The 25,780-nt window shown below is 44.4% G+C and overlaps 1 protein-coding gene across 1 annotated transcript in view; it reads left to right on the top strand.

The window, feature by feature from the left end:
- The window catches only part of gsg1l (gsg1-like), a gene marked incomplete at both ends in the record, with an annotated part of 39,077 nt that extends 13,587 nt beyond the window's left edge, over positions 1–25,490 (top strand). Inside the window, 4 exons of the mRNA XM_079252456.1 lie at positions 5,503–5,550; positions 18,544–18,696; positions 22,853–22,964; positions 25,124–25,490. Coding sequence (XP_079108582.1) covers positions 5,503–5,550; positions 18,544–18,696; positions 22,853–22,964; positions 25,124–25,490 — 680 coding nt within the window. The remainder of the gene's footprint in view (positions 1–5,502; positions 5,551–18,543; positions 18,697–22,852; positions 22,965–25,123) is intronic.
- Between the last annotated feature and the right edge of the window lie 290 nt (positions 25,491–25,780).

The raw sequence follows: 25,780 nt of genomic DNA, 5'->3' as shown, positions 1-25,780 counted from the left end.
TCACCGTGAGAATCTCCCGTTCCACCTCATCACCGTGAGAATCTCCCGTTCCACCTCATCACCGTGAGAATCTCCCGTTCCACCTCATCACCGTGAGAATCTCCCGTTCCACCTCATCACCGTGAGAATATCCCGTTCCACCTCATCACCATGAGAATCTCCCGTTCCACCTCATCACCATGAGAATCTCCCGTTCCACCTCATCACCATGAGAATCTCTCGTTCCACCTCATCACCATGAGAATCTCCCGTTCCACCTCATCACCATGAGAATCTCCCGTTCCACCTCATCACCATGAGAATCTCCCGTTCCACCTCATCACCATGAGAATCTCCCGTTCCACCTCATCATGATGAGAATCTCCCGTTCCACCTCATCATGATGAGAATCTCCCGTTCCACCTCATCATGATGAGAATCTCCCGTTCCACCTCATCATGATGAGAATCTCTCGTTCCACCTCATCATGATGAGAATCTTCCGTTCCACCTCATCACCATGAGAATCTCCCGTTCCACCTCATCATGATGAGAATCTCTCGTTCCACCTCATGATGAGAATCTCCCGTTCCACCTCATCATGATGAGAATCTCCCGTTCCACCTCATCATCATGAGAATCTCCCGTTCCACCTCATCATCATGAGAATCTCCCGTTCCACCTCATCATGATGAGAATCTCTCGTTCCACCTCATCACCATGAGAATATCCCGTTCCACCTCATCACCATGAGAATCTCCCGTTCCACCTCATCACCATGAGAATCTCCCGTTCCACCTCATCACCATGAGAATCTCCCGTTCCACCTCATCACCATGAGAATCTCCCGTTCCACCTCATCACCATGAGAATCTCCCGTTCCACCTCATCACCATGAGAATCTCCCGTTCCACCTCATCATGATGAGAATCTCCCGTTCCACCTCATCACCATGAGAATCTCCCGTTCCACCTCATCATGATGAGAATCTCCCGTTCCACCTCATCATGATGAGAATCTCCCGTTCCACGTCATCATTCCACCACGTCCCAAAGCTGCTCTGCTGGATGTAGATCTGGTGACTGTGGAGGCCGTTGGAGGACAGTGAAGTCATCGTCATGGTGGAGATGATGTGAGCTTTGTGACATGGTGCATCATCCTGCTGGAAGTTTCCATCAGAAGATGCTACACTGTGCTCAGAAAGACTCATCAGACCAGCAACGTTTCTCCATCTTCTATTGTCCAGTTCTGGTGAGTCTGTGTGAATTGTCGCCTCAGTTTCCTGTTCTTACTGACAGGAGGGAACCCGGTGTGGTCTTCTGCTGCTGGAGACCATCTGCTTCCAGGCTGGATGGGTTGTGTGTTCAGAGATGATGTTCTACATATGTTGGTTGGAACCAGTGCAGATACGGTTGCTCCAGTTATAAACTCAGGAGTATTTGACAGAAGACGAAGTGCTCTGTGATAGTTGCCATCATTATTTCTGAGGTTAAGGAGAGCAAATGGGGGGAAACTAATGAAGGTGTTTGGTGAGCTGCAGTGAAAGTGTCCCGCAGCCAAAAGGTGAGCAGCTCACCGCCTGATTAGGACATGAATTTAAAATGTAATTAAAGAGCGAGTGGGCTCATCTGTGACCTGACGGCACAATCAGTATTCGTGCTGGACACTGCAACACAACACTGCTCTGAAATCTTCATCATATTAAACATGAGAGAAATAAAATCCCAGTTTTCACATTTCCAGTCCATCAGCCTGGAAATAAACTGATTCATTCAGGCTTCAGGTGGTTTCAAATGTCTTGTCTTTTTAGTCTGAACTTGTAACTCCCACTTTACAACCCTGCAGCTCTGCGGTGTGTTTAATCAGTGATCTGATGTCATTTGGGGGTTAATTGCTGCTCTGATGAATATAAATGCTTTTGTAAAGCAGCTCAAACATCTTCAGTCTGAGCTTTAGCTAACAGGAAAAACTCACTTCAAACAGCAGAAAAGGTTCTTAATCTCCACAAATACCTGGACATCCTTCATGTTTTTATTAGAAATGCCTGAATAAACCAGCAGACCCTCCAAACCTTTCCCTGAGGACTCATGACTGTAAGCTCCATTTCCACTGATGGGTTTAGTTTGGTTCAGACCAGTCAGGTTCACTATTTTTCACAATAATAAAACAGTCTCATGCAACCGGACCAAACTGGACCATTTCCGGGCCTCTGTTAGCTGTAGGTCCATAGAAGGCAGTTCGGTACATTTAGGGCGGAGCTACTGCTGTCAAAACGTCACTGCTGACTACAAAAAGAAGCGCGAAGCAAACAACGCTGCTGTTCAGTCCACAATGGAGCGATAAAAAGGTAAAGGATCCTGCAAACAACAGGAAGGTCTGATCGGATCCTAATCTAGGGCTGCACGATTCTGGATAAAATGAGAATCACGATTCTCTCATGATTTTTTTCCAATATAAATATTTATTGCATATATTACCGGCGCATCAACTTTGCAACAGCTGATACTGAACATAAAAACAATAAATGTCTAGTGTTTTCTTACACACACAACCTTGGAATAATTTTAATAGCAACATTTTTAAACAATATTTTTTCTGTGCATAAGGTGATGAGAGGTACCGGTAGACATGTTTCTTAAAATATGAACAGGAGGGTTGGACATGAAGCTAGAAATTTCACACAACAGTCCTTTGGTTAAATTTAATATTCTGACATTTAATAATGGAGGACAAAAGGAATTTATGCAATGTGGGTCTGAAGGTATTCAGAATCTACTTTTTAAAAGTGATAGCCTATTTCAATGGCAAAATAAAATAAAAAAAACCAACAGAAAAGAGTTTACTCATAGTACTAAACATAATTAGGGTGGTTTTGACTCAACTTTTGTTTCTCCCACAACATTATCCCTCTTTCCTACAACGTCCATTACATTACACGCTTATGGTCAATTATGCAAATTAGACGATGACGTCATTCAGCGACTTCTAGTGACTTTTAGAACAGCCAAGAGCTACTTTCTTTACTTTGGACCTGCAAAGTGACCCAAAAGAGACACTTTGGCATGGTTACTTTGTTTTGTTGTTTTTTGTAGATTTCGTACTTTTGGCTTGCTTTTAGTCAAAGTAAAACATATGTTGGCAAAAACCAAACTTTTTAAACTACTTACTGGACAGACAGTTTAAACTGGACATTAACAATCTAAATGAACCAAACAGACAACAGAAATGATTTTAGTTTACATCCCACTCTAAGCCAGGGTGGGATCAACGGTGGATTTGCACGTGCACTATTCATTTTGACTGTGCACGCGGACTTGTGCAGGTGTCCTCCTGGCGGCCTGTGAGTGTTCTATGATGGGGAGAGGCTCCCGCTGCTCCTTCGTGACAGTAACTGTGAAACAGTATGTGCTTTCAGTCAGTTGCCAAAACACCAGATACGTATCCAATAACTCCAGTAAAAGTCACGAGATTTGTCACTAGTCGCTTTTAACAAAAAAAGTCACCAGATTTAGTGAGAAAGTCGCCGGGCATTCGGTCTACACCCTGCATGGACAGTAGCGGTTCTACTGGCAGTGGGAACGCTCACCTGATGGTTGTGAATCTTCTGAAGCAAACCGCTCGGTGGGAACGGGGCTTTGGAAAACCTTTAGGAAGTGAATTTTGCATCATATGGAACCTTTAAACTTGCTGTAAATACCAAGCATTTCTCCTAGTGATGCATAAAAGCTACTGTGTGTAACAAATATACTTCTGAGTCTCTTTTTCAGTCTTTAAATCGTCGCTCAGTGTCTGAGGCAAACCGACTGTGTCTTCATCGGTTTGTGTGTGGAAGTGGGAGTGGGGTTCAGTTAGCACGGCGGTGCGAGGGGGTAGATTTTTAGGCTGGTTATGGATGGGCCTGCCTGCTGTCCGTGACACCACCGCGGCTGAGTTATGGCTCATGTTGCAGCTGCTGATCTGTGACCCGCCGGGTCCCGCTGAGCTCTGATGAACTCTCTGCAGCTGGAGCAGCCCGGGAAGAAATCTAATGAAGCCGAGAGGAGGCTGCTCTATTTCAAATATTCCCTGTATGCGCGTCTGCTGCTGCTGCAGGAGGAACACACTGTTGGAGCTGCGTTTTGTACTACTGTTTGTCACTTTATGAGGCGAAAGCAGACATTACGGTGTTTTTAATTCTTAAGAACTGAGAGCAAAAGCATTAATTAATGATTATTCCCACGGCATGGTGCTGCCACCGCCATGCATCATTATGGGAATAATTCTGTGTTAATAGTTTATTAGAGCAAATAGATATGTAATGTATTAACAGTTCCCTAACTTTCTGAGCCAAATATTCTGCTTGACATGATTTGTTTCCATCACACCTAGAACTGTGTTAAACCCATAGACTAGATAAAAAAGATGGGCGGAGCCTCCGTGACGTCACCTGTAGGTTTCTGAAGAGCTGAATTGAAGCTTGGTGGGCGGTTCCTGCCATCACCATCTTGGCAGCATGATGCGTGTCGTCTCTCCCAGAAAAATAAAAAATGGGCAAAGAGGTGGAACCAAGAGGGGGGCTGTGAGTGTGGGGGTGGATGATTGACATCGAGCGAACTCTGACCTGTCTCTAGCTAAGAGCTATTCGAGCTAACCTGAAGCTAACCAGCTAACAGAAGTAAGAGGGCTCAAAGTCACGCTATTAACTGGCTAAAAACTGCAGTTCTATGTTATTCCTTGAAGCAGGATATTGGGTACCTGTCAATCAAAAGGACACGCCCCTAAATACGCAAAATTTCAAATGATACTAGGAAAGCATGCGGAGAGCGTAAACCTCCGCCAAGGCCTTTAAAAAGTTCCTGGATCCAAACGATGATCGGGATCACCATCAACTTAAATCAGTTTTTTCTTTTTTACATTTCCAACAACTCCTGAAAATTGAATTAAAATCCGTCCATAACTTTTGCAGTTATCTTAAACACAAACAAACGCGGTAAAAACATAACCTCCTTGGTGGAGATAAGAAAAAGCCTCGGATCACGCAAGGAGCAAAACCAGAGGGGGAGAGGCCAAGACAGGGCGCCAACATTACCTAGCCCAGCTCTAACCCAAGCTAACCCATTTGCTATTGTGCAAATAGCAAATGGAGGTTCTATTTTTTATCTTTATTGATAAAAAGATTTCTGTCTCCTCCTCTGTTTATACACATCATCTTTACCTGAAACACTTGTGATATACTTCATCTGAAAACCTCCACAAGAGCATAAAAACTTTTTTTTCCCTAAATCTTACTCTCTCCATTAAGTTCTTTTTATTGCGATGTTTAGTTTTAGGGCTAATGCAGAAAAATGCAGCTAGAGTGACGTTCAGAAGTCACCATATTGTTTACACGTCTGACAGCTTCTTAGCCGATAAGCTAACCCTTTGCTTTTATTTTCATCCCTCCCCCGTTACACCTTCCCTTCTCCTCATTCCTGACTCATTTCACCTTGCTCTCTGCACCTTTTCTTCCCTCCATGTCCATGTCCCCCTCCCTCTGTCCTCTCAGGTGAGAAGTGTCGGAGCTTCATTGATCTGGCCCCGGCGTCGGAGAGAGGTGAGTAATGACGGTCATTAGGCATCGCCGCCGCTCCCCGTTGCTCCCCACCTGTTCACGGAGCCCAGGGAAATCCACGAAGAAACACACAAACACGCACACGCCTCGTCTTCTCCCTCAGCGTTTGTCGGGAGTTCTCAGATGAGCGAGCCTGCAGAGAACAAAATGGGATTTTTTGATTGGGTTCACATAAAGCTGGATTTTTAATACACCTCATCTCGCGGGTTCACTTCATGAGCGTGTTGTTCACGCTCCTGCGACGAGGCTCACATGAAGGATTACCAAAATACAGTTTTCCTCTTAAAGTGAGGGCGACACGAGTCAAAGCTGGAAGAAATGACTGGAGGCTTTTTTTTCCCCCCAGTCAATAAAACATGACATGTTTAATGACTTAACTATTTTCTCCTCCTGACAGCAGGGAACATTTCTGTTTCATTTCAGATGGTTTAAAAATGAACCTCGTTACATTTTTTCATCCTTGTCTGGATGTTTAGAGACGACGTGCATCGTTTGGCTTAATGTGCCGACGTTGATACAAGTCCAGCGGTTCTGATCCACATCAACACATTGTTCAGGTTGGTTTATAAGGAAAGGTGACTGACAGGTTACTGGAGGAGGACAGAAAGGATCACCAGCATCATTACAGCGGTTTGAAGTAAATGTTAAAGTAGTTTCCTAATTCTTTATCCTTTATAAAAAGTCTTGACACTCAGCTGGACATTTCGCAAAGATATTATGTCCCTGTGCAAATACAACAACTTATGTATGAGGCTGATGTTAGCATGGAGCTAGCAGAAATGTTCATCTGCTGCTATGTTATCTGCTACTGCCTTCACTCCCCCCACAGTTGTCATGGAGGTAAACCTGACCTATTAAACCTAAAATGGGTTTTTGAACCAGGCTGTAGACTTGTTTATATCTGCTGTGAAGTTGGTCTTTTTAACATGGGAGTCTATGGGGATTCGCTCTGTTTTGCAGCCCCTAGTGGATGAAGGGGGAACTGCCGTTTTATGCACTTCTGCATAGGCTTCACTTTTAACCACTGGAGGCTCCGTCCATCTTTCATAAATGGTCTATGAGTTAGGTTCATGGAAGTTGTTGCAGCCTGAAACTCCAATAAGATGCTTTTTTGACGAAAACATTAAAACTTGAGCAACATCATTGGATTTTGGTTTGTTTTTAATCCAGATGCAAATTCATCGCAGGAAGTTAACAAAAGTTCTGATGGTTTTATCTGTTCAGAGATGATGAATTACATGACAAATGGAGCAGGGTGACCTTTTCAACCACCCAAGGATGCAGTGTCTTAATGTGACGCCTCACATGCAGGAAGCAGCGTTTTATAAACATGCATCTGATCCTGAGTCACATCTTAAAGGAGCTTAAAGGAAAAAAATACTTAGATTTCAACCTTTAAGCTTAAAAAAATCTAAGCCAAGAAGAATAGGGAAAAAAAATTGATAATTTTTAACATTAAGTTATTTGGTGCTTGAAATAAACAATTTTAACCATGTGTTGTATCATGAGTGGTGTAGTGCACAAGGCGTCCACCAGGGGGCAGCAGACAAGTCACACTTTGTAGAAGGGTTTTAGACTGCTTGTGTATCCAAAGTGGTTTTTTTTTTGGTTTTTTTTATTTGCTGTTCACAATACGTAACTGGGATAAAAATAAAAAATAACCCTATGCTGCTGTTACAGGTTTTATTTAAATTTATTCTAAATTAAGACTTGTTTGGAGAAAAAAAAAAAAAAAAAAACTTAAAATGCCCCCTACAGGGTAAACCAGGTTTTGTTTTTGTGATGTAGAGGTAAACTTGGTGGTACTCTACGTTTCGAGAAAGCTTTCAAAACTTTCAGCCTCTTCTGCTAGGTGGTGCAGGTAAGGCAGGTCAACACCTTGCAGACAGAAAGTACATTTCCAGATGTGAACCTACTATCTGACGTAGAGTCACTAGTTTTATGAAGCTTTTGAGAGCAAAAAGCTGCAATGGGATGGATTTGGGCTTCATCTTGAGACTGACAGCAGCTCAAATTTTAGCAGAGGTAACTTCCAGCTGCATCAACCGGCCGTGAGTTGCCACAGCTCACCAGGGCCTGCTGGTTATAAAAGTCATCCACCTCTAAGACCACAAAGTGTAGCTGCTTTGGGAGTCTCAATTGTATCTTGCCTGAGCTGCTGTGTGTGTTCACACACTCCCTGATCACACCCCACACCTGCAGTTTCAATATTTGACAATGGGCAAGGTTACGCTTATAAAAAAGGGGGTGTAGTTATACTTTTAGCAACGATGTCAACACAGAATCATGCAAAAGGTCTCAGAAGATGCATGCGTTGCTTTAAAAGGTTAATTTCACGCAACAATGTGTAGCTCTGCCAATTTTTATTTTTTGTTTCAAATCAAACTTTATTTATAAAGCACTTTTTCTACAATAAAATGCGACACAAAGTGCTCTACATGATATAAAACACAAAGAAAATTCCTCAGCCCCTCCCTTCTCACATTCAGGTGCATACACACTCATACACACACCCAAACAACATCAATGTCAACAGTACTCAAACATTACGCGTACACCTACCTAGCTATTTAGTGCTGAGCACAGATGAGCCTGGTAAGGAACACCATCGCAGGAGCCATCTGCACTAGGAGTCAATCAGACCACAGTACCAGGGGTGCCAATAGCCTCTTTCCCACTGTAGGAACCATTTGACGTTCCTGTAACCTTTTCAGTTCTTTGGCGCATTCGGACAGATCGGAACTTAGGGACCATGCCCCTGAGTTCCTATAACCATTTCAGCGCCTACTCAACTTCCGGGTCTTTCCTTAGTTCTGTAGGAACGCATCTGACGAAGCAGGCTGACGTAGGTGATAGTTACGCCCTCGCGCTGAGCGCCGCTACTTAATTTCCGCATCGTCAGACCCCGCCATTTTTAAAAACCACTGTTTACGGAAGCATGGAGAACGCAGCTGATAAGTGGACGGACGACGAAGTCAGAGCCCTGCTGGCCGTTTTTTCAGCCGAGGAAATCCAGAGGGGGTTCGAAAGCACACAAAGAACACGATGGCCTTGTCGCTCTCCATTTTTGCTCCTTTGTGGTGTTTTCCTCTTCGCGGTTTGTTTTGTTGCTGAGTGGCGCTAAAATAACACGTCACTGTCGCAGATGGTTGCGTCAGATCGGTAGCGATCGGGTCTCCAACTCATGTCCGAATGCAAAGTGACACGGTTCTCTGGCGAAGGACAGTTCTTAGAACGCTATTAGTTCTCAGAACGCAGTTCTTAGAACGTCTCTGTCCGAATGAGACTATTACAGACCAAAGCCATGAAAGGCGCCCCATGTTTTGACATAATCAGATCTAAGGAAGGCAGTGGCTTGGGTAGTAGCGTCGTCATGTGGCCTGATGGTCGGCGGCTCGAGTCCTGCCCCCTACTCTGTTACAGCCCCAAGGAGGCTTGTTCTCTGTGGGCCGGACCCAATCCCGGTTAAATACAGAGGGTTGTGTCAGGAGCAATTCACCTGAGCGATGATTTGCTGTGGTGACCCCTTGAATAAGGGACAGGCCGAAATGAGATCTAATGAGCCTGATCACTCGTCCAACGCTCTCTCTTTGTTTAACAGAGACACTTCAAAACGAGATTGTAGCAAATTGTAGTTTTATTCGTGTGAATTAACCACGCTGTGTTAGGACAATAAAAACTGCCGGGATGCTCGGTCATCTGCTTTCTCTCAGGCATTTCTGAGGCTCCACAGATCACAGATGATCAGATCTGGAATCAGGAGCTTTAAAGAAAGAATTTCACGTATCGCTCTCTGGTCCAACAGATACGGAGGAAAATCATCTAAATATGAAACTCAGGTCTTGTGTTCACATCTAAATTCTACACAGTAACCTCACTTCCCTGTTTAAATCATTTTAAATTAGTTGCCAACGCTCTACTAACAGATGTCTTCAAGCTAACACCCAACAGCATTGATAAACAGCAGTAAGAACTGTTTGTAAGTTCCTCTGCATGCTGGGATTGTAAATGCAGCGGTGTTTGCTGCACAGCATTTACAAACACAACAAGTGAGATCAAACCTAAACAGCAGGAACACAAGAGAAGCAGCGAGTTCATGCTGAAGCTCAGAGCTGTACGTCAGACTTAGCATGATGCTAGCAGAAGAAAAAGACTGGTTTAGAGCGGAGGAGGAGAAAATCAAACCGAAGATGAGGTCTTAAACACCCCAGCCGACCTGAGTCCTGCTGCTGACCATGTCCATCCCTTTCTGGGCACAGTGTAGCATCTTCTGATGGAAACTTCCAGCAGGATGATGCACCATGTCACAAAGCTCACATCATCTCCACCATGACGATGACTTCACTGTCCTCCAACGGCCTCCACAGTCACCAGATCTACATCCAGCAGAGCAGCTTTGGGAGATTGTCATGGTGATGAGGTGGAACGGGAGATTGTCATGGTGATGAGGTGGAACGGGAGATTGTCATGGTGATGAGGTGGAACGGGAGATTGTCATGGTGATGAGGTGGAACGGGAGATTGTCATGGTGATGAGGTGGAACGGGAGATTGTCATGGTGATGAGGTGGAACGGGAGATTCTCATGGAGATGAGGTGGAACGGGAGATTGTCATGGAGATGAGGTGGAACGGGAGATTCTCATGGAGATGAGGTGGAACGGGAGATTCTCATCATGATGAGGTGGAACGGGAGATTCTCATGGAGATGAGGTGGAACGGGAGATTGTCATGGTGATGTGGTGGAACGGGAGATTCACATCGTGATGAGGTGGAGCGGGAGATTGTCATGGTGATGAGGTGGAACGGGAGATTCTCATGGAGATGAGGTGGAACGGGAGATTCTCATGGAGATGAGGTGGAACGGGAGATTCTCATGGAGATGAGGTGGAACGGGAGATTCTCATGGAGATGAGGTGGAACGGGAGATTCTCATGGAGATGAGGTGGAACGGGAGATTCTCATCACGATGTGGTGGAACGGGAGATTCTCATCACGATGTGGTGGAACGGGAGATTCTCATCACGATGAGGTGGAACGGGATATTCTCATCACGATGAGGTGGAACGGGAGATTCTCATCACGATGAGGTGGAACGGGAGATTCTCATCACGATGAGGTGGAACGGGAGATTCTCATCACGATGAGGTGGAACGGGAGATTCTCATCACGATGAGGTGGAACGGGAGATTCTCATCACGATGAGGTGGAACGGGAGATTCTCATCACGATGAGGTGGAGCGGGAGATTCTCATCACGATGAGGTGGAGCGGGAGATTCTCATCACGATGAGGTGGAACGGGAGATTGTCATGGAGATGAGGTGGAACGGGAGATTGTCATGGTGATGAGGTGGAACGGGAGATTGTCATGGTGATGAGGTGGAACGGGAGATTGTCATGGTGATGTGGTGGAACGGGAGATTGTCATGGAGATGTGATGGAACGGGAGATTCTCATCACGATGAGGTGGAACGGGAGATTCTCATCACGATGAGGTGGAACGGGAGATTCTCATCACGATGAGGTGGAACGGGAGATTCTCATCACGATGAGGTGGAACGGGAGATTGTCATGGTGATGAGGTGGAACGGGAGATTGTCATGGTGATGAGGTGGAACGGGAGATTGTCATGGTGATGAGGTGGAACGGGAGATTGTCATGGTGATGAGGTGGAACGGGAGATTGTCATGGTGATGAGGTGGAACGGGAGATTCTCATCACGATGAGGTGGAACGGGAGATTCTCATCACGATGAGGTGGAACGGGAGATTCTCATCATGATGAGGTGGAACGGGAGATTCTCATGGAGATGAGGTGGAACGGGAGATTGTCATGGTGATGTGGTGGAACGGGAGATTCTCATGGAGATGTGGTGGAACGGGAGATTCACATCGTGATGAGGTGGAGCGGGAGATTGTCATGGTGATGAGGTGGAACGGGAGATTCTCATGGAGATGTGGTGGAACGGGAGATTCTCATGGAGATGTGGTGGAACGGGAGATTCTCATGGAGATGTGGTGGAACGGGAGATTCTCATCACGATGTGGTGGAACGGGAGATTCTCATCACGATGTGGTGGAACGGGAGATTCTCATCACGATGAGGTGGAACGGGAGATTCTCATCACGATGAGGTGGAGCGGGAGATTCTCATCACGATGAGGTGGAGCGGGAGATTCTCATCACGATGAGGTGGAGCGGGAGATTGTCATGGAGATGAGGTGGAGCGGGAGATTGTCATGGAGATGAGGTGGAGCGGGAGATTGTCATGGAGATGAGGTGGAGCGGGAGATTGTCATGGAGATGTGGTGGAACGGGAGATTCTCATCACGATGAGGTGGAACGGGAGATTCTCATCACGATGAGGTGGAACGGGAGATTCTCATCACGATGAGGTGGAACGGGAGATTCTCATCACGATGAGGTGGAACGGGAGATTCTCATGGAGATGAGGTGGAGCGGGAGATTCTCATGGAGATGAGGTGGAGCGGGAGATTCTCATGGTGATGAGGTGGAGCGGGAGATTCTCATGGAGATGAGGTGGAACGGGAGATTGTCATGGTGATGAGGTGGAACGGGAGATTGTCATGGTGATGAGGTGGAACGGGAGATTCTCATGGAGATGTGGTGGAACGGGAGATTCACATCATGATGAGGTGGAGCGGGAGATTGTCATGGTGATGAGGTGGAACGGGAGATTCTCATGGAGATGAGGTGGAACGGGAGATTCTCATGGAGATGAGGTGGAACGGGAGATTCTCATGGAGATGAGGTGGAACGGGAGATTCTCATGGAGATGAGGTGGAACGGGAGATTCTCATGGAGATGAGGTGGAACGGGAGATTCTCATCACGATGAGGTGGAACGGGAGATTCTCATCACGATGAGGTGGAACGGGAGATTCTCATGGAGATGAGGTGGAGCGGGAGATTCTCATGGAGATGAGGTGGAGCGGGAGATTCTCATGGTGATGAGGTGGAGCGGGAGATTCTCATCATGATGAGGTGGAACGGGAGATTGTCATGGTGATGAGGTGGAACGGGAGATTGTCATGGTGATGAGGTGGAACGGGAGATTCTCATGGAGATGTGGTGGAACGGGAGATTCACATCATGATGAGGTGGAGCGGGAGATTGTCATGGTGATGAGGTGGAACGGGAGATTCTCATGGAGATGAGGTGGAACGGGAGATTCTCATGGAGATGAGGTGGAACGGGAGATTCTCATGGAGATGAGGTGGAACGGGAGATTCTCATGGAGATGAGGTGGAACGGGAGATTCTCATGGAGATGAGGTGGAACGGGAGATTCTCATCACGATGAGGTGGAACGGGAGATTCTCATCATGATGAGGTGGAACAGGAGATTCTCATGGTGATGTGGTGGAACGGGAGATTCTCATCATGATGAGGTGGAACGGGAGATTCTCATCATGATGAGGTGGAACAGGAGATTCTCATGGTGATGTGGTGGAACGGGAGATTCTCATCATGATGAGGTGGAACAGGAGATTCTCATGGTGATGTGGTGGAACGGGAGATGCTTTTGGTATTTGGATAAATCACTAGTTGCAACTACAAAATTATTTCCCTGCTTCTCAAGACTTTTCCTAGTTTTAAAAAATCCAGTGATAAATGATTTGAATGAAAAAGAATAATGTGCTGCGTTTTGAGCCTCCCTGTGGGTCTGACTCTAATAAAACCTCCTTTCTATACATAATAGTTTAACCAACCCAGAAAAATGGTGTGAACTCTGTATCACACGCAGAAACTGCAGACTTCACGCACCACTGGCAAACCCACACTCTGTAATTAAAGATGTAATTATATCCAGTGGTGATGAGACTCGGTCTGATGAGCCGCTTCACTCCTCTTATCAGTTGTGTGCCGACAGTCACTCAACACGTTTCATTTACCGTCTGCTGATACATATTCAGGACGACAGAAACAAGGGAGACAATTATCTTTGGCCAACATTGCTGCATTGTGAACTTCCCTCTCAGCAGCTGGAAGTTGGCTGGAAATGAGAAAGTAGAGAGAGGATCCTGCAACCTGCAGGGTTTGCTTCAGATCTGAAGAAGCAGCTTTTATTTCAACCTGAAATCTATTTGATAAGCTCCTCTCATCATGTTGAATTAAACATGCAAGATTATAAGCGAAATGAAGTAGAAGACGCAACGATGAGCATAGATTTGTTTGGTTTTGTGTTCCTGCTGCATGCTGGAAGAACCAGTAGCAGCCAGATGTGCTGCCTCAGCAGCATGGTTTCATCTGAAGCGCCTCATCACACTGGGAGCATGTCAGCGACTCGGTCCCTTTCTGCTCAGGAGACTGGAGCTCGTTTCCGTTGTTGAGCTGCACTTCTGCTCAAGAAGAACAGCCAGACGTGGATTTCTTGCATCTGCTTTATTTGAAGACTTTTGCTCCAATTTCACCGTAAAAACTGAACAAAAAAAAAACCATACAGATGTCTGTTTAACAAAAAAACAACATCCACAGATTGTAGAAGAAAACGAAACAAATGCCACGTTCGCTGGTTGCAGCGGAAAATGTCCAGATCTGGAGCAAACTGCAGCATCTCTTCTGGAACATTACAGGTGTTAGAAGCTCACAGCCCAAAGGGATGTAGTGCGGGGTTTTTCCAAAATAAAAGCATAAAAACTTGTCTCTTCCTCAGCAATGTAATAAAACAAAACTTAAATCCTTTATTTACTTAGTAATCAACCATCACACGAACATATTTATGGAAATAAAGTATTTTCTTCTGAACCTGGAGAAGATTCTTCCCTCCATCAGACCCGTTTCCACTGATCCTCAGTCCAGTTCTTGAGTCATGGGACCTCAGCCTTTTATGGCGTCTTGACGTTTCCATGGATACCATTCTGACGAGGCTTTGGCCAACAGCAGATGGATCAGCTGAAAGTCTAGATGGTCCTGGTTCAGGTCCTTGCTGGATTTGTTCCGGTTTCTTCAGGACATCAGTTTCAGATCCGCTCATCCAGTTTCTGACCACCAGCTGAGATACGAGACGTCACGGTTATAGATTCTGTTGGGATGATTCTCATGACAAAATATTAATTATCAGCGATAACTTCCACAACTGTCAGATCTTTGCTGTTTTTCAGAGCTGGCACTAAAGAAATGAAGACAAATGATGCGTCTTTGTGATAAAAAGCCTAAAGATCCTACTTAAAGCTGCTTCCTACGATGTGCATCGACACATCTCTGGCTCATCCCTGGAGTTAGGAGCCTTTATTCTAAAGGCCTTAATAATCAATGTTGAGCGGCTTTAAAAGCACATTTCTCTGAAAATAATCATGTAGAAGGACTGGACTGACCAGGACTGGACCGTCTGAAAGTCTGCAGAACAATCCCAACGTGTAAAAACTGGATCAAGACTTTTCAGAATCTTATTTTCCTCATAATTTTCAACATTTAATCATTTCCACAGTCGACATGTTGCAGCCTGGAGGACAAACTGAGGTCTCTCGCTGGCTTCATGGAGGTGGTGTGAAATGAAATGCATGAGCTGCAGTCACACAACTATAAATATGCAGCAAACACACCAGCTGAAGTTCGACTTCATCAGCGCGAAGCAACATTGGAAACGACGCTAACGACAGCTCAGAGCCGGAGGCAGGAACTCTCCCTCATAAAACAAGAAGATGGATGTTAACGACGGCTGCATGCTGATAAGCCACGAGAAGCTTTTAGCTTCAACAAGCTGCAGTAAGCCTCCAAAAAGATCTGAAGTTTGCCTCAGGAGTTACATCTGTAATTTAGCAGTCATTTAAAGAAGTCTGTTATCGACCTTGGTGTCTTCTGCGCAGCCGAATCTGTGAAAGACACGCGGTTGTCTCGCCTGGAGCGCCGAGCAACAGCAAACTGGGGATCACGCCGCGTCTGCAGCTCTGAAATCTCAGCCTGTGGGTCATTCTGCCACCTCATCTGCATCACCAGCAGATAATCCAGTTTAATTCTTCGTTTGGAGCTGCTGCTGATGCCGCGGCATGCGGAGGAGAAGCGAGTTCTGGTCCTGAGGGAAGCTTGTGCTGCACGACGACAACATGCTCTGAGCTCTGATGGGATTTCTTCTCTGTGTGCGTGACCGGAGGGCTGCGCTGCAAAGAGCAGGTTGAGACATTACAGGTCTTCACCTCCTCCTGCGGCCCGATCAGAAACAAATATCTGACCTGGTGTTGGAACCCAAGCATCACGTCCCGCCTGCAGAGATGCATCATCATCCTCAGATGATCCATCAAACTTATCAGGAGTTTGTGGGTCATTGGACACCAGACGGATGATGCAACGTGGGAAAAATCTGGAAGGACGATGAAATGTGTCTGACCCGGATGTGTGGTTGTGTTTTTTCTCTATGTTGCAGAACTGAAAGTCAAAACTGGTATTTTATCACTAAAAACATTTACAAAACTTTGTTTTTAAAAAAAAAAAAAAAAATCTTGTTCCAGAGGTACATTCATTCACAAATTTAACTCTACGAAATTAGACTCATTTAGTCAAATGAACAACAAAAAAAAGATTGAGATGATTTTCCACAGAGATTTTTCTTTTTTTAAGGTATCATCAGCTTAGATTTGACACCTTATCATACGTTTTAGAGACTTTTCCATTGGTTTTAATATGAAAGTGTCCCAAAACTTATGATCACCGGGGGGCAATTTTACATTAAAACAGCTGTTTTACTATCCTAAAAGGGTTGCATTGGTTTAGTTCTTAGACTGGAATTTAGCTTTACAGATGTCAGCTGAGGATTCAGCCATAAAAAAATGTGTAAAAAAAACCCAAACAAACAGGTGATTATTGATAAGATTTAGACATGATGATTGATCATTCTTACATGCAACTTTTGTATTCCAACATATGTTCATTTACCTGCAGTATCGTTTCATATCAACCAGTGAATCATAAATGGAAAAACAAACAGATTGTGACTGAATCTGAAATATTCGCAGACGTCAAATTGCTGCAAATCTATTAGATCAATATAATATTGTATCGTGATCAAACTGATCATCTACACCCTAATACACACCCCAACACATTTTCCCCAAAGTTACAAAGACATGACTCACCAGCGGTCTCTGGTCTGAAGCACGTTTGGTGATTTTCTGATGACTCATTGCTGCTTTCACCCGATGAGTTGCCTTTTCTGGTGCTGATCCAGAACATTCTTCATCATCTGAGTGCAAACATCGTCACCACACACAACTTTTATCACGGAGCCTCGTTGAAGAAATTTACAGGCAGAAATCAAACATGACACCTGTTTCTATCAAAACAGAAGCTTTGCAGTGGCAGGAAATCCGGTATCCTTTACAACTAACCTGGGGGAGTCAGACTGAAGGAGGATGAGGAGAAATGAGGAGCAGCTGGGGCAATCAGTGAAACTCTGGAGCAGGAAGTGAAGACAAGAGACTAACCTCTACAAAATAAAACAGGAAGAGAGACGAAACTACAATATTAGCCGAACCAGAATCTGAAATCTTAAAATACAAAGAAACAGAAAAACAGAAACCTGAACTTTGAGAGAAAATACAAAACAAGAGAATATTACAGATAATATAAACAGATGTCAGAAAGAAAAACATCTGGATATATTCCTGATATAGAAACCTACTTTACCAGAACTCGGGTTTGGATCAGAATTCACCTTTTCTGGTAGTTTCTTCCAGATTTTTAAAGCAGACAAACTAAGTGTTTAGTTTTATGACTTAGGAAGGGAAGTAAACACGGCCCAGTTTGCTTTGTAAGCTTTGTGTGCAAAAGTGTGTCAGAGATAATGAAGGAAAAGGTGTGTGTTTTTTAATTTGGTTTGCTCATATATTGGGGGATGTAAGGGGTTTATTTTTAACTACATTTGATTTGAAATTAATTTGATATTTAACTTTTGCTGTTGTGTAAACAATCTGTGCTGCTTTTGGTATGAAAAGTGTTTGATACCAAACTAAAAATTAAATTAACAACATATTGCCTCATTTTTTTTCTTTTTAAAATAAGAACAAGTAATCTGCTCTGTGGTGTTTCTCAGACATGTTTTATTAATTAAATGTCGCAGGAAAAATCTAGGTTACCAGGATAGAGATGAAGTGCTCCACTGTACTCCAACCTACTCACTGACCTCATAAACCCCCCTGCATGGAGAAAAATGGACTGGATGCATAAATTGTAGTCTTATAGGTGGCTTTTTTTTTATTGTTTGACTAACGATGTACACATATAAACATTGCAAAGCAGATTTTAATGACCCCATTTATTCACTTTGGGATTTGGTTTAAAAAGTTTTCAGGATCCTAAATCACCAGTTCCATGGAAACTAAATGTCTGCAAGAATAAAACAAGTAAGCTGTGAACCTGATCTTAATTTTCAGTGACAACGACTGAATGGTCAAAGCCTCTTGTCCTCTTACGGGGTCTCAGACCCCAGGTTGGGAACCCCTGGCTGAGTGGATGTAATCTATGAGTTTTTACTGACAGCATCAAGTCTGCATAAAAATGCAGTTTTTATTTTATTTGCCTGAATAACTTTAGCTTTGCACACAGAACACAGAGGTTGGATGTTTCCTCCATGATGTGCTTCATGTGCTGCTTCATGTACTGATTCACATGCTGACTCATGCTCTGCTTCATGCTCTGCCTTACTTGCTGCTTCATGTACTTCTTTATGTGTCGCTTCAAGCACTGCTCCATGTACTGCTTCATGTGCTGTTTCAAGCACTCCTTCATACATTGCTTAATGTACTGCTTCACATACTCCATCATGTACTACTTCACGTACTGTTTCATGCGCTGCTTCACGTACTGTTTCATGCGCTGCTTCACGTACTGTTTCATGCGCTGCTTCACGTACTGTTTCATGCGCTGCTTCATGCGCTGCTTCATGCGCTGCTTCATGTATTCTTGCTCCTTGCTGTGAAACAAGTGAGAAAAGATAAATCTGTGTAACTATGCGGTGTTTGCAGGAGTGCTGTGGTTGTCGGTGGTTTCAGAGGTCTTGTACATCCTGCTGCTGGTGGTTGGATTCAGCCTCATGTGTCTGGAACTTTTCCACTCCAGCAACGTCATTGATGGGCTGAAACTCAACGCCTTTGCCGCTGTTTTCACCGTGCTGTCCGGTAAGAAGAAAAACAAACCTGAGAAACTCTTTTAAAATGTTTGAATAATGAGATCATATGAGCTGTGTGACCCAGAGTTATGAGGACAGGCTGAAGCTGATTTGTGCAGGACATCCAGGGTGAAAGGTCCCTGCTGGACGCCCTCGCTGCTTCGGTGCCAGAGTCATGGTAAACCTCTTACACAAGAAGCTAACGCTGCTGGTCTCGGCTCAGACTTTTTTACAAGCTTCACACTGATGTTTTTCCCCATCAGGTCATAGATTTAATCTGTATCACATTTATTATAAATGATCCACATTATTTGTGATTTATTTTTAATTGGATTTCTGAAAATCTACATGTGGCACCAAAGCACCTGCAGTAGGTAAATAAACAATTATCGATGTGTGAAGGCAAATAAAAACAAATCTGTAGGTCTCATAATCAGTTACTTTTCCTTGTCTTGTAAAAATGAACAAATGCCACGAAGATTAATGTTGGATTTCATTGATCGTTTTCTGCAGAAACAACAACTATTAGGTTAACAGGAACCTGAAACCTTCAAAACAGTCGTCTAGATTGTCTTTTTATTGATTTACTGTAAAACTGAGCTGTAAAATCAGATTTTAATCTATTTATACGAATATAGACAAAGTTTAAACATGTAGCTTCCTTCAAAAATCTGAAACCATCCTTCTTTTCTGTCATATGCCGGAGCTGACATTTCATCCTACCAATCAGGACGTGCTACCTGAGCATGAACATATCACAAAACCTTATTTTCATGTGCAGCAAGCACTGAAATCCAGGCTACTTTCTAACAGGCAAGTTTTCCCTGTCGATAAAATACCATTAGTTTAGGGTGATTTTTGCTGACAGCTATGCTGATATCAATATCAATACTTCTTACTCTTTAAAGGAAAATCACAATTGTACAGTGTGTATTTATATCTTTATTGCAAGGGCAGTATGAGATTTAAATACAATTCTAATGAATTCCTTTTAAAACCATAAGAAATTATACTGATGAGTAAATTAAACAAAATAAATCTTTTTACATTCATTATCCTAACCGCCTAGTCCGATGAAGGCTCGCGGGGAAGCTGGAAAGTCTTTGTACAATTATAAAAAAATAAACTACAGATTAATATTTGATCATTTACAATTATAAAATGAGAAAATTAGAACATTATAATATGTAAACGTAAAATGATCAAATTGACAACATAGACCTCCGGCGGTTAAAAGTGAAGCCCATCCGGAAGTGCATAAAACTGCAGTTCCCCCTTCATCCACTAGGGGCTGCAAAACAGAGCAAATCCCCATAGACTCCCATGTTAAAAAGACCAACTTCACAGCAGAAATAAACATGTTTACAGTCTGGTTCAAAAATCCATTTTAGGTTTACCTTCATGACAACTGTGGGGGGGAGTGAATTTTTTTCTAACTCGCCCATTTAAAAATAATTTAATCTCAAAGTTCATCATATTTGGGCGTATCCTTTTGTGTGACAGGTACTGGATCTCCCATTTCAAGTCAGAAAAACGTAGAACAACCGTGGTTTTTAGCCAGTTAGCTCTTAGCTACAGGCAGCTTGGAGTTCGTTCGATGTCAATCATCCACCATGACGCTCACAGCCCCCTATTAGCTCCACCTCTTTGCCCATATTTGTATTTTCCTGGAGAGACGACACACATGCCCCTGCCAAGATGGCAATGGTAGGAACGGCCCACCGAGCTTCAATTCAGCTCTTCAGAAACCTGTGGGTGACGTCACGGAGGCTCCGCCCATCTTTTTATTGCAATAACCTCTATTAAATCCGTACAATATCAAAACAAAATGTCATCATCACGAACAGTATCAGCATCATGACATCCGATTGGCTCCTATAATCATGTGACACAGAAGGAATAGACTGCTGCACACATTTATAACCTAAAACTCTCCAAACAGAAAACAGAGGGCATGTTTTGTGTCAGCAAAGTAGTATCTTGATACTCAAAAAAGTATCAAACACGATATTTAGAGATGTTGGTATCAAAGTATTGACTCCACGGTATCAATACAGTTATCCCTAGTTCAAATATGAAGGAAGGACAGTATAGATGAACGGTGGATGTGTCATAATGGTGGCGGAGGTGTGGATTAACACAGGGTTGTAACATGTGGGAGGTTAATACAATGATCCAGTCACAGGGAACAGAAACCAGGGAGTATATACACACACACACACACACACACACACACACACAGGGAACAGAAACCAGGGAGTATATACACACACACACACACACACACACACACACACACACAGGGAACAGAAACCAGGGAGTATACATATATATATATATATATATATATATATATATATATATATATATATATATATATATACACACACACACACACACACACACACAGGGAACAGAAACCAGGGAGTATACACACACACACACACACACACACACACACAGGGAACAGAAACCAGGGAGTATATATATATATATATATATATATATATATATATATATATATATATACACACACACACACACACACACACACACGGAACAGAAACCAGGGAGTATACACACACAGGGAACAGAAACCAGGGAGTATATACACACACACACACACACAGGGAACAGAAACCAGGGAGTATATACACACACACACACACACACACACACACACACACACACACACACACACACACACACACACAACAAGACACAGGTTGAATGATGTAACTAATGAGACCAGGTGAGCTGATGAACAGGAAACTGGACATGAAGGAAGTAGGAAAACTACAAAATAAAACAGGAAACTAGAACCAAAAAACAAAACCAGAAACCAAGACCAAAAACACAGAACATGACAGGATGAACCTTGTGCACTTACTGGCATGTGACATAACCACCCACACCCACACCCACACACACACACACACACAGAAATAAACACAAACTTTCTTCTTCCAGAAAGTCTGTGTCGTTATGCAGTCAAGGCTGCAGAGAAGTGATGCTCTCTTTATGGTGACTGTAAATCTTCCAGGTCTGAGTTTTATTTTGAGGCGTGAAGCCACACACACACACACACACACACACACACACACACACACACACACACACACACACACACTTATGTCCTGGTACACACAGCACCTCTACTTATCGATAGTGGTTTTGATGCACTGATTTCCCATCAACTCATTCACTCTGTCGCTCTTTGATTAATGGTAATTTCATGGCTGCCTCGGTTCCTTCCTCTAATTGATTGAATGTCTGATAACCGCCACATTAAATCAATTGATACTGTCTAATGACTAATTATGATAATTACACGTGTTCTGATTTATCAGTGATAAGACATTGAGCTGCAGCTCAGACGAGAGGAGATTTACTGCTGCTTGTTTCCACTAATTATTCCAGTAGATCTCGCGCTGAGACTCGGTGTTGCTATAGCACAATAAGAAAATAAACTCTCCTGTTTGTCTGGAGGTTTGGTGACGACGTTCCACTTTTCTTAATCTGGATTTCTGAGAGGCCTTAAATCCTGACGTCATGTTGAAATGTTTCCTACGGAGGTTGAAAACTGCCTAAATATGTAACGGCTCAGGAGATGGGACCCAAAAGAACCAGAAGACCTCAGGACTGGGTTAAAGATTTTGCCAATTACTGGGGTCGAGGAAGCAGGAAGCCAACTCAAGAAGGGCTTGATGTACCCTTAGAGGATCCAAACTGGGTCCGGCTGGTGACGACAGCAGGGTTAGTGAAATTGCACACAGGGAGAAGCCAACTCCAGGGAGATATGATGTCCAAGAAGGGAAAAAGGAGTTCCTCTCACCGTAGATTATTGAGGGTTTGTCCAGTATCCAAAATCCAGTACAAGGTCCATCCACCAAGTTGACGCATGAGGGGAAGAGACAAGGAAAAACGCTGGGCAGGCAGGTACTCGGGAGAAGGAGAAATAGGGCAGGAATACAGGGTGTTCTTGAGATTTAACGAAGGCTGGAAACGAACAGAGTAAATCTGACGATCTGGCAACCAACAATCCTGGGCTTCCTGCTTAAATAGAGGGCACAGGTGGAAACGATCAGCTCATCAGCACAGGAGGATGCCTTCAGGGACAACTGGGAAAAATCATGACAAAATGAATGTGTGTGTTTGTGTTTCAGGTCTTTTAGGTATGGTGGCCCACATGATGTACACCCAGGTGTTTCAGATCACAGTCAGTCTGGGTCCTGAAGACTGGAGACCTCACAGCTGGGACTACGGCTGGTCCTTCTGGTCAGTCCAACTTCTTTCACCATTTTTTTTATTGGTTGTCCTTCCCTCATTCCCATAACCTCTCATCTAATCTGGACTTTACTTAAACTTCGACCATCAAACAAATATTTTACCCATCTCAGGTCATCGTCATGTTTCACCAAATATCCTGATACGACTGTTGCTGGAGGCCGCGTTCAGTTTTATACGTCGGCTTTTACAACAAGCCACGGTTGGGTCCAGTCTTGAACACAGTCTGGACCACACTGAGACCTGTTCCTCCTCCAGCTGGTCTGGTTCCTGCAGTCAGGATGAGGTCTGGACCCTGACTGGACCACATTAAGATGTGGTCCCCCTACAGCTGGTCTGGTTCCTGCAGTCAGGATGAGGTCTGGACCCTGACTGGACCACATTAAGATGTGGTCCCCCTACAGCTGGTCTGGTTCCTGCAGTCAGGATGAGGTCTGGACCCTGACTGGACACACAATGGACCAATCAGAGAAGGCGTATTGACAGCATCACCACAGCAGGCTGCGAGCTTTGCCAGCGTCACTTTGTCGCTGCTGCTTCATTCAGACTATGTGTTACCGTGGCAACAGTGGTTTTATTGTCTTTTATTTTATTTTTCTCTGCTCTTTTGAGCTAGCAGCTAGCTGCTGAAGCACATCGTCAGACTGTCCCACGGAAATGCTGATGTCTGTCCTGAAGTCTGTCCTGAAGTCTGTCCTGATGTCTGTCCTGATGTCTGTCCTGAAGTCTGTCCTGATGTCTGTCCTGATGTCTGTCCTGATGTCTGTCCTGATGTCTGTCCTGAAGTCTGTCCTGATGTCTGTCCTGAAGTCTGTCCTGAAGTCTGTCCTGATGTCTGTCCTGATGTCTGTCCTGATGTCTGTCCTGAAGTCTGTCCTGAAGTCTGTCCTGATGTCTGTCCTGATGTCTGTCCTGATGTCTGTCCTGAAGTCTATCCTGATGTCTGTCCTGATGTCTGTCCTGAAGTCTGTCCTGATGTCTGTCCTGATGTCTGTCCTGAAGTCTGTCCTGAAGTCTGTCCTGATGTCTGTCCTGATGTCTGTCCTGAAGTCTGTCCTGATGTCTGTCCTGAAGTCTGTCCTGAAGTCTGTCCTGATGTCTGTCCTGATGTCTGTCCTGAAGTCTGTCCTGATGTCTGTCCTGAAGTCTGTCCTGATGTCTGTCCTGAAGTCTGTCCTGAAGTCTGTCCTGAAGTCTGTCCTGATGTCTGTCCTGAAGTCTATCCTGATGTCTGTCCTGATGTCTGTCCTGATGTCTGTCCTGATGTCTGTCCTGAAGTCTGTCCTGATGTCCGTCCTGAAGTCTGTCCTGAAGCGGCCGTGGTCCAGCACGAACAGGATGGAAGAGGATGAACCCAGCGTCTCGCCTTTTCTTTTCTTTTGCAGCATCAGCGCGATATTTCCTTTGCTTGGATTGGAATCCATGTTTGTTTTTTCCACCTTGCGAGTTTGTTTTAGAATAATTTATTCACAACGTTGCATCACACTTGTTGTGAACAGACCAAACGTTGAGATTTCACCTCTGAATTATTCGCATTTTGTTTTTTTAGCATCGGTCCTGATGTCCAAAGGCTTCAAGTTGGATTGGTTGAGACTGAATGATGTCAAATTCTGTATAAATCTGTATAAATCTTTTCTTCCAGACGTCTTGTGGTGTGATCAGACGCAGCCGTTTCTAAAGCTACTGCCTCTAACTTTAACATGTAACGTGCTACCTGAGGCCTGGGGAGTGGGAGATGTAGCTCTGTCTGACGTTGGGCGGAACACACTGGGGCGTCCACTCCTGAAAGACTGGAAATGAATGTCTTCCACTTGTGGACTCCAGATGGTTTGGACACTTTGAAGTGCGGTTGTCACGGTGATAATCGGCCAACAGGAGAGATAATTATTAAAATGAATCACGTATTAATCGCCAGGACTGTTAAATGTCAGGTGGTCGGTTTGCAAGAGCTTCAAATGTCACATTTAACACCAGCTTTCTGGGGAGCTTTCGCAGACCTGCTGATGTCTGCTGTCATGGCTGCGACATGGCTGGGATATGTTGTTTGTTTTAGAAATAAAAAAGACTGAATGAATACGCTGCAGGAGGAGAGAGTCGTATCACAGAGTCTCATCGTCTGGTCTCCTCTTTGTGTCTCCATCTGCATCCAGCATGGCGTGGGGTTCCTTCACCTGCTGCATGGCCGCCTCCGTCACCACCCTCAACTCCTACACCAAGACGGTGATCGAGTTCAGACACAAGCGTAAGCTGTTCGAGCAGGGCCTCCGCGAGGAGCAGAGCTACCTGGACCAGGAGGCTTTCCACTACTTCCGGGACCGCTCCCTCCAGTCCATCTCCAGCACCGTGGAGGTCTACCCTGGCCACAGCGGAGCCAGATCGGGGCTCGTGGTTGGAGGTCCTGGTTCGGGACAGGGTCCCGGTCCTGGTCCTGCTTTTGGACGTGGGAAGATGAGAGCTACATCGGCCTCGATAGACATGGGGGAAAACACAGACTCTCTGGGGGAAGAGCAGTGTTGAGTGGTGGACTGGACGTTCTGGACCAAACCTCTGATGCTGAAAACACGGGAGTCGTATTTTCTATTTAAAGAAAATAATTTACAGGCTTCGTGAGGGGAGGAGGAGACACATGCAGTCCTGGACGTTCCTCATAAGAAATGTCAAACACGTAAAAGCAGACTGGGCCTGTTGGTGGAAAGTAGAAGTTCTCCAGCATATTCTAAGGGGATTTTGTGTAGTAGGTAAAGATTAATATGTTATTGCTGCTTTGACATACAAAAGCAAAGGTTGTATAACTCATCGGTGTCCCG

The sequence above is a fragment of the Telmatherina bonti genome (genome assembly GCF_933228915.1).
Source record: "Telmatherina bonti genome assembly, chromosome: 14".
Lineage (NCBI taxonomy): Eukaryota > Metazoa > Chordata > Actinopteri > Atheriniformes > Telmatherinidae > Telmatherina > Telmatherina bonti.
This window is presented reverse-complemented; position numbering and strand designations above follow the sequence as displayed.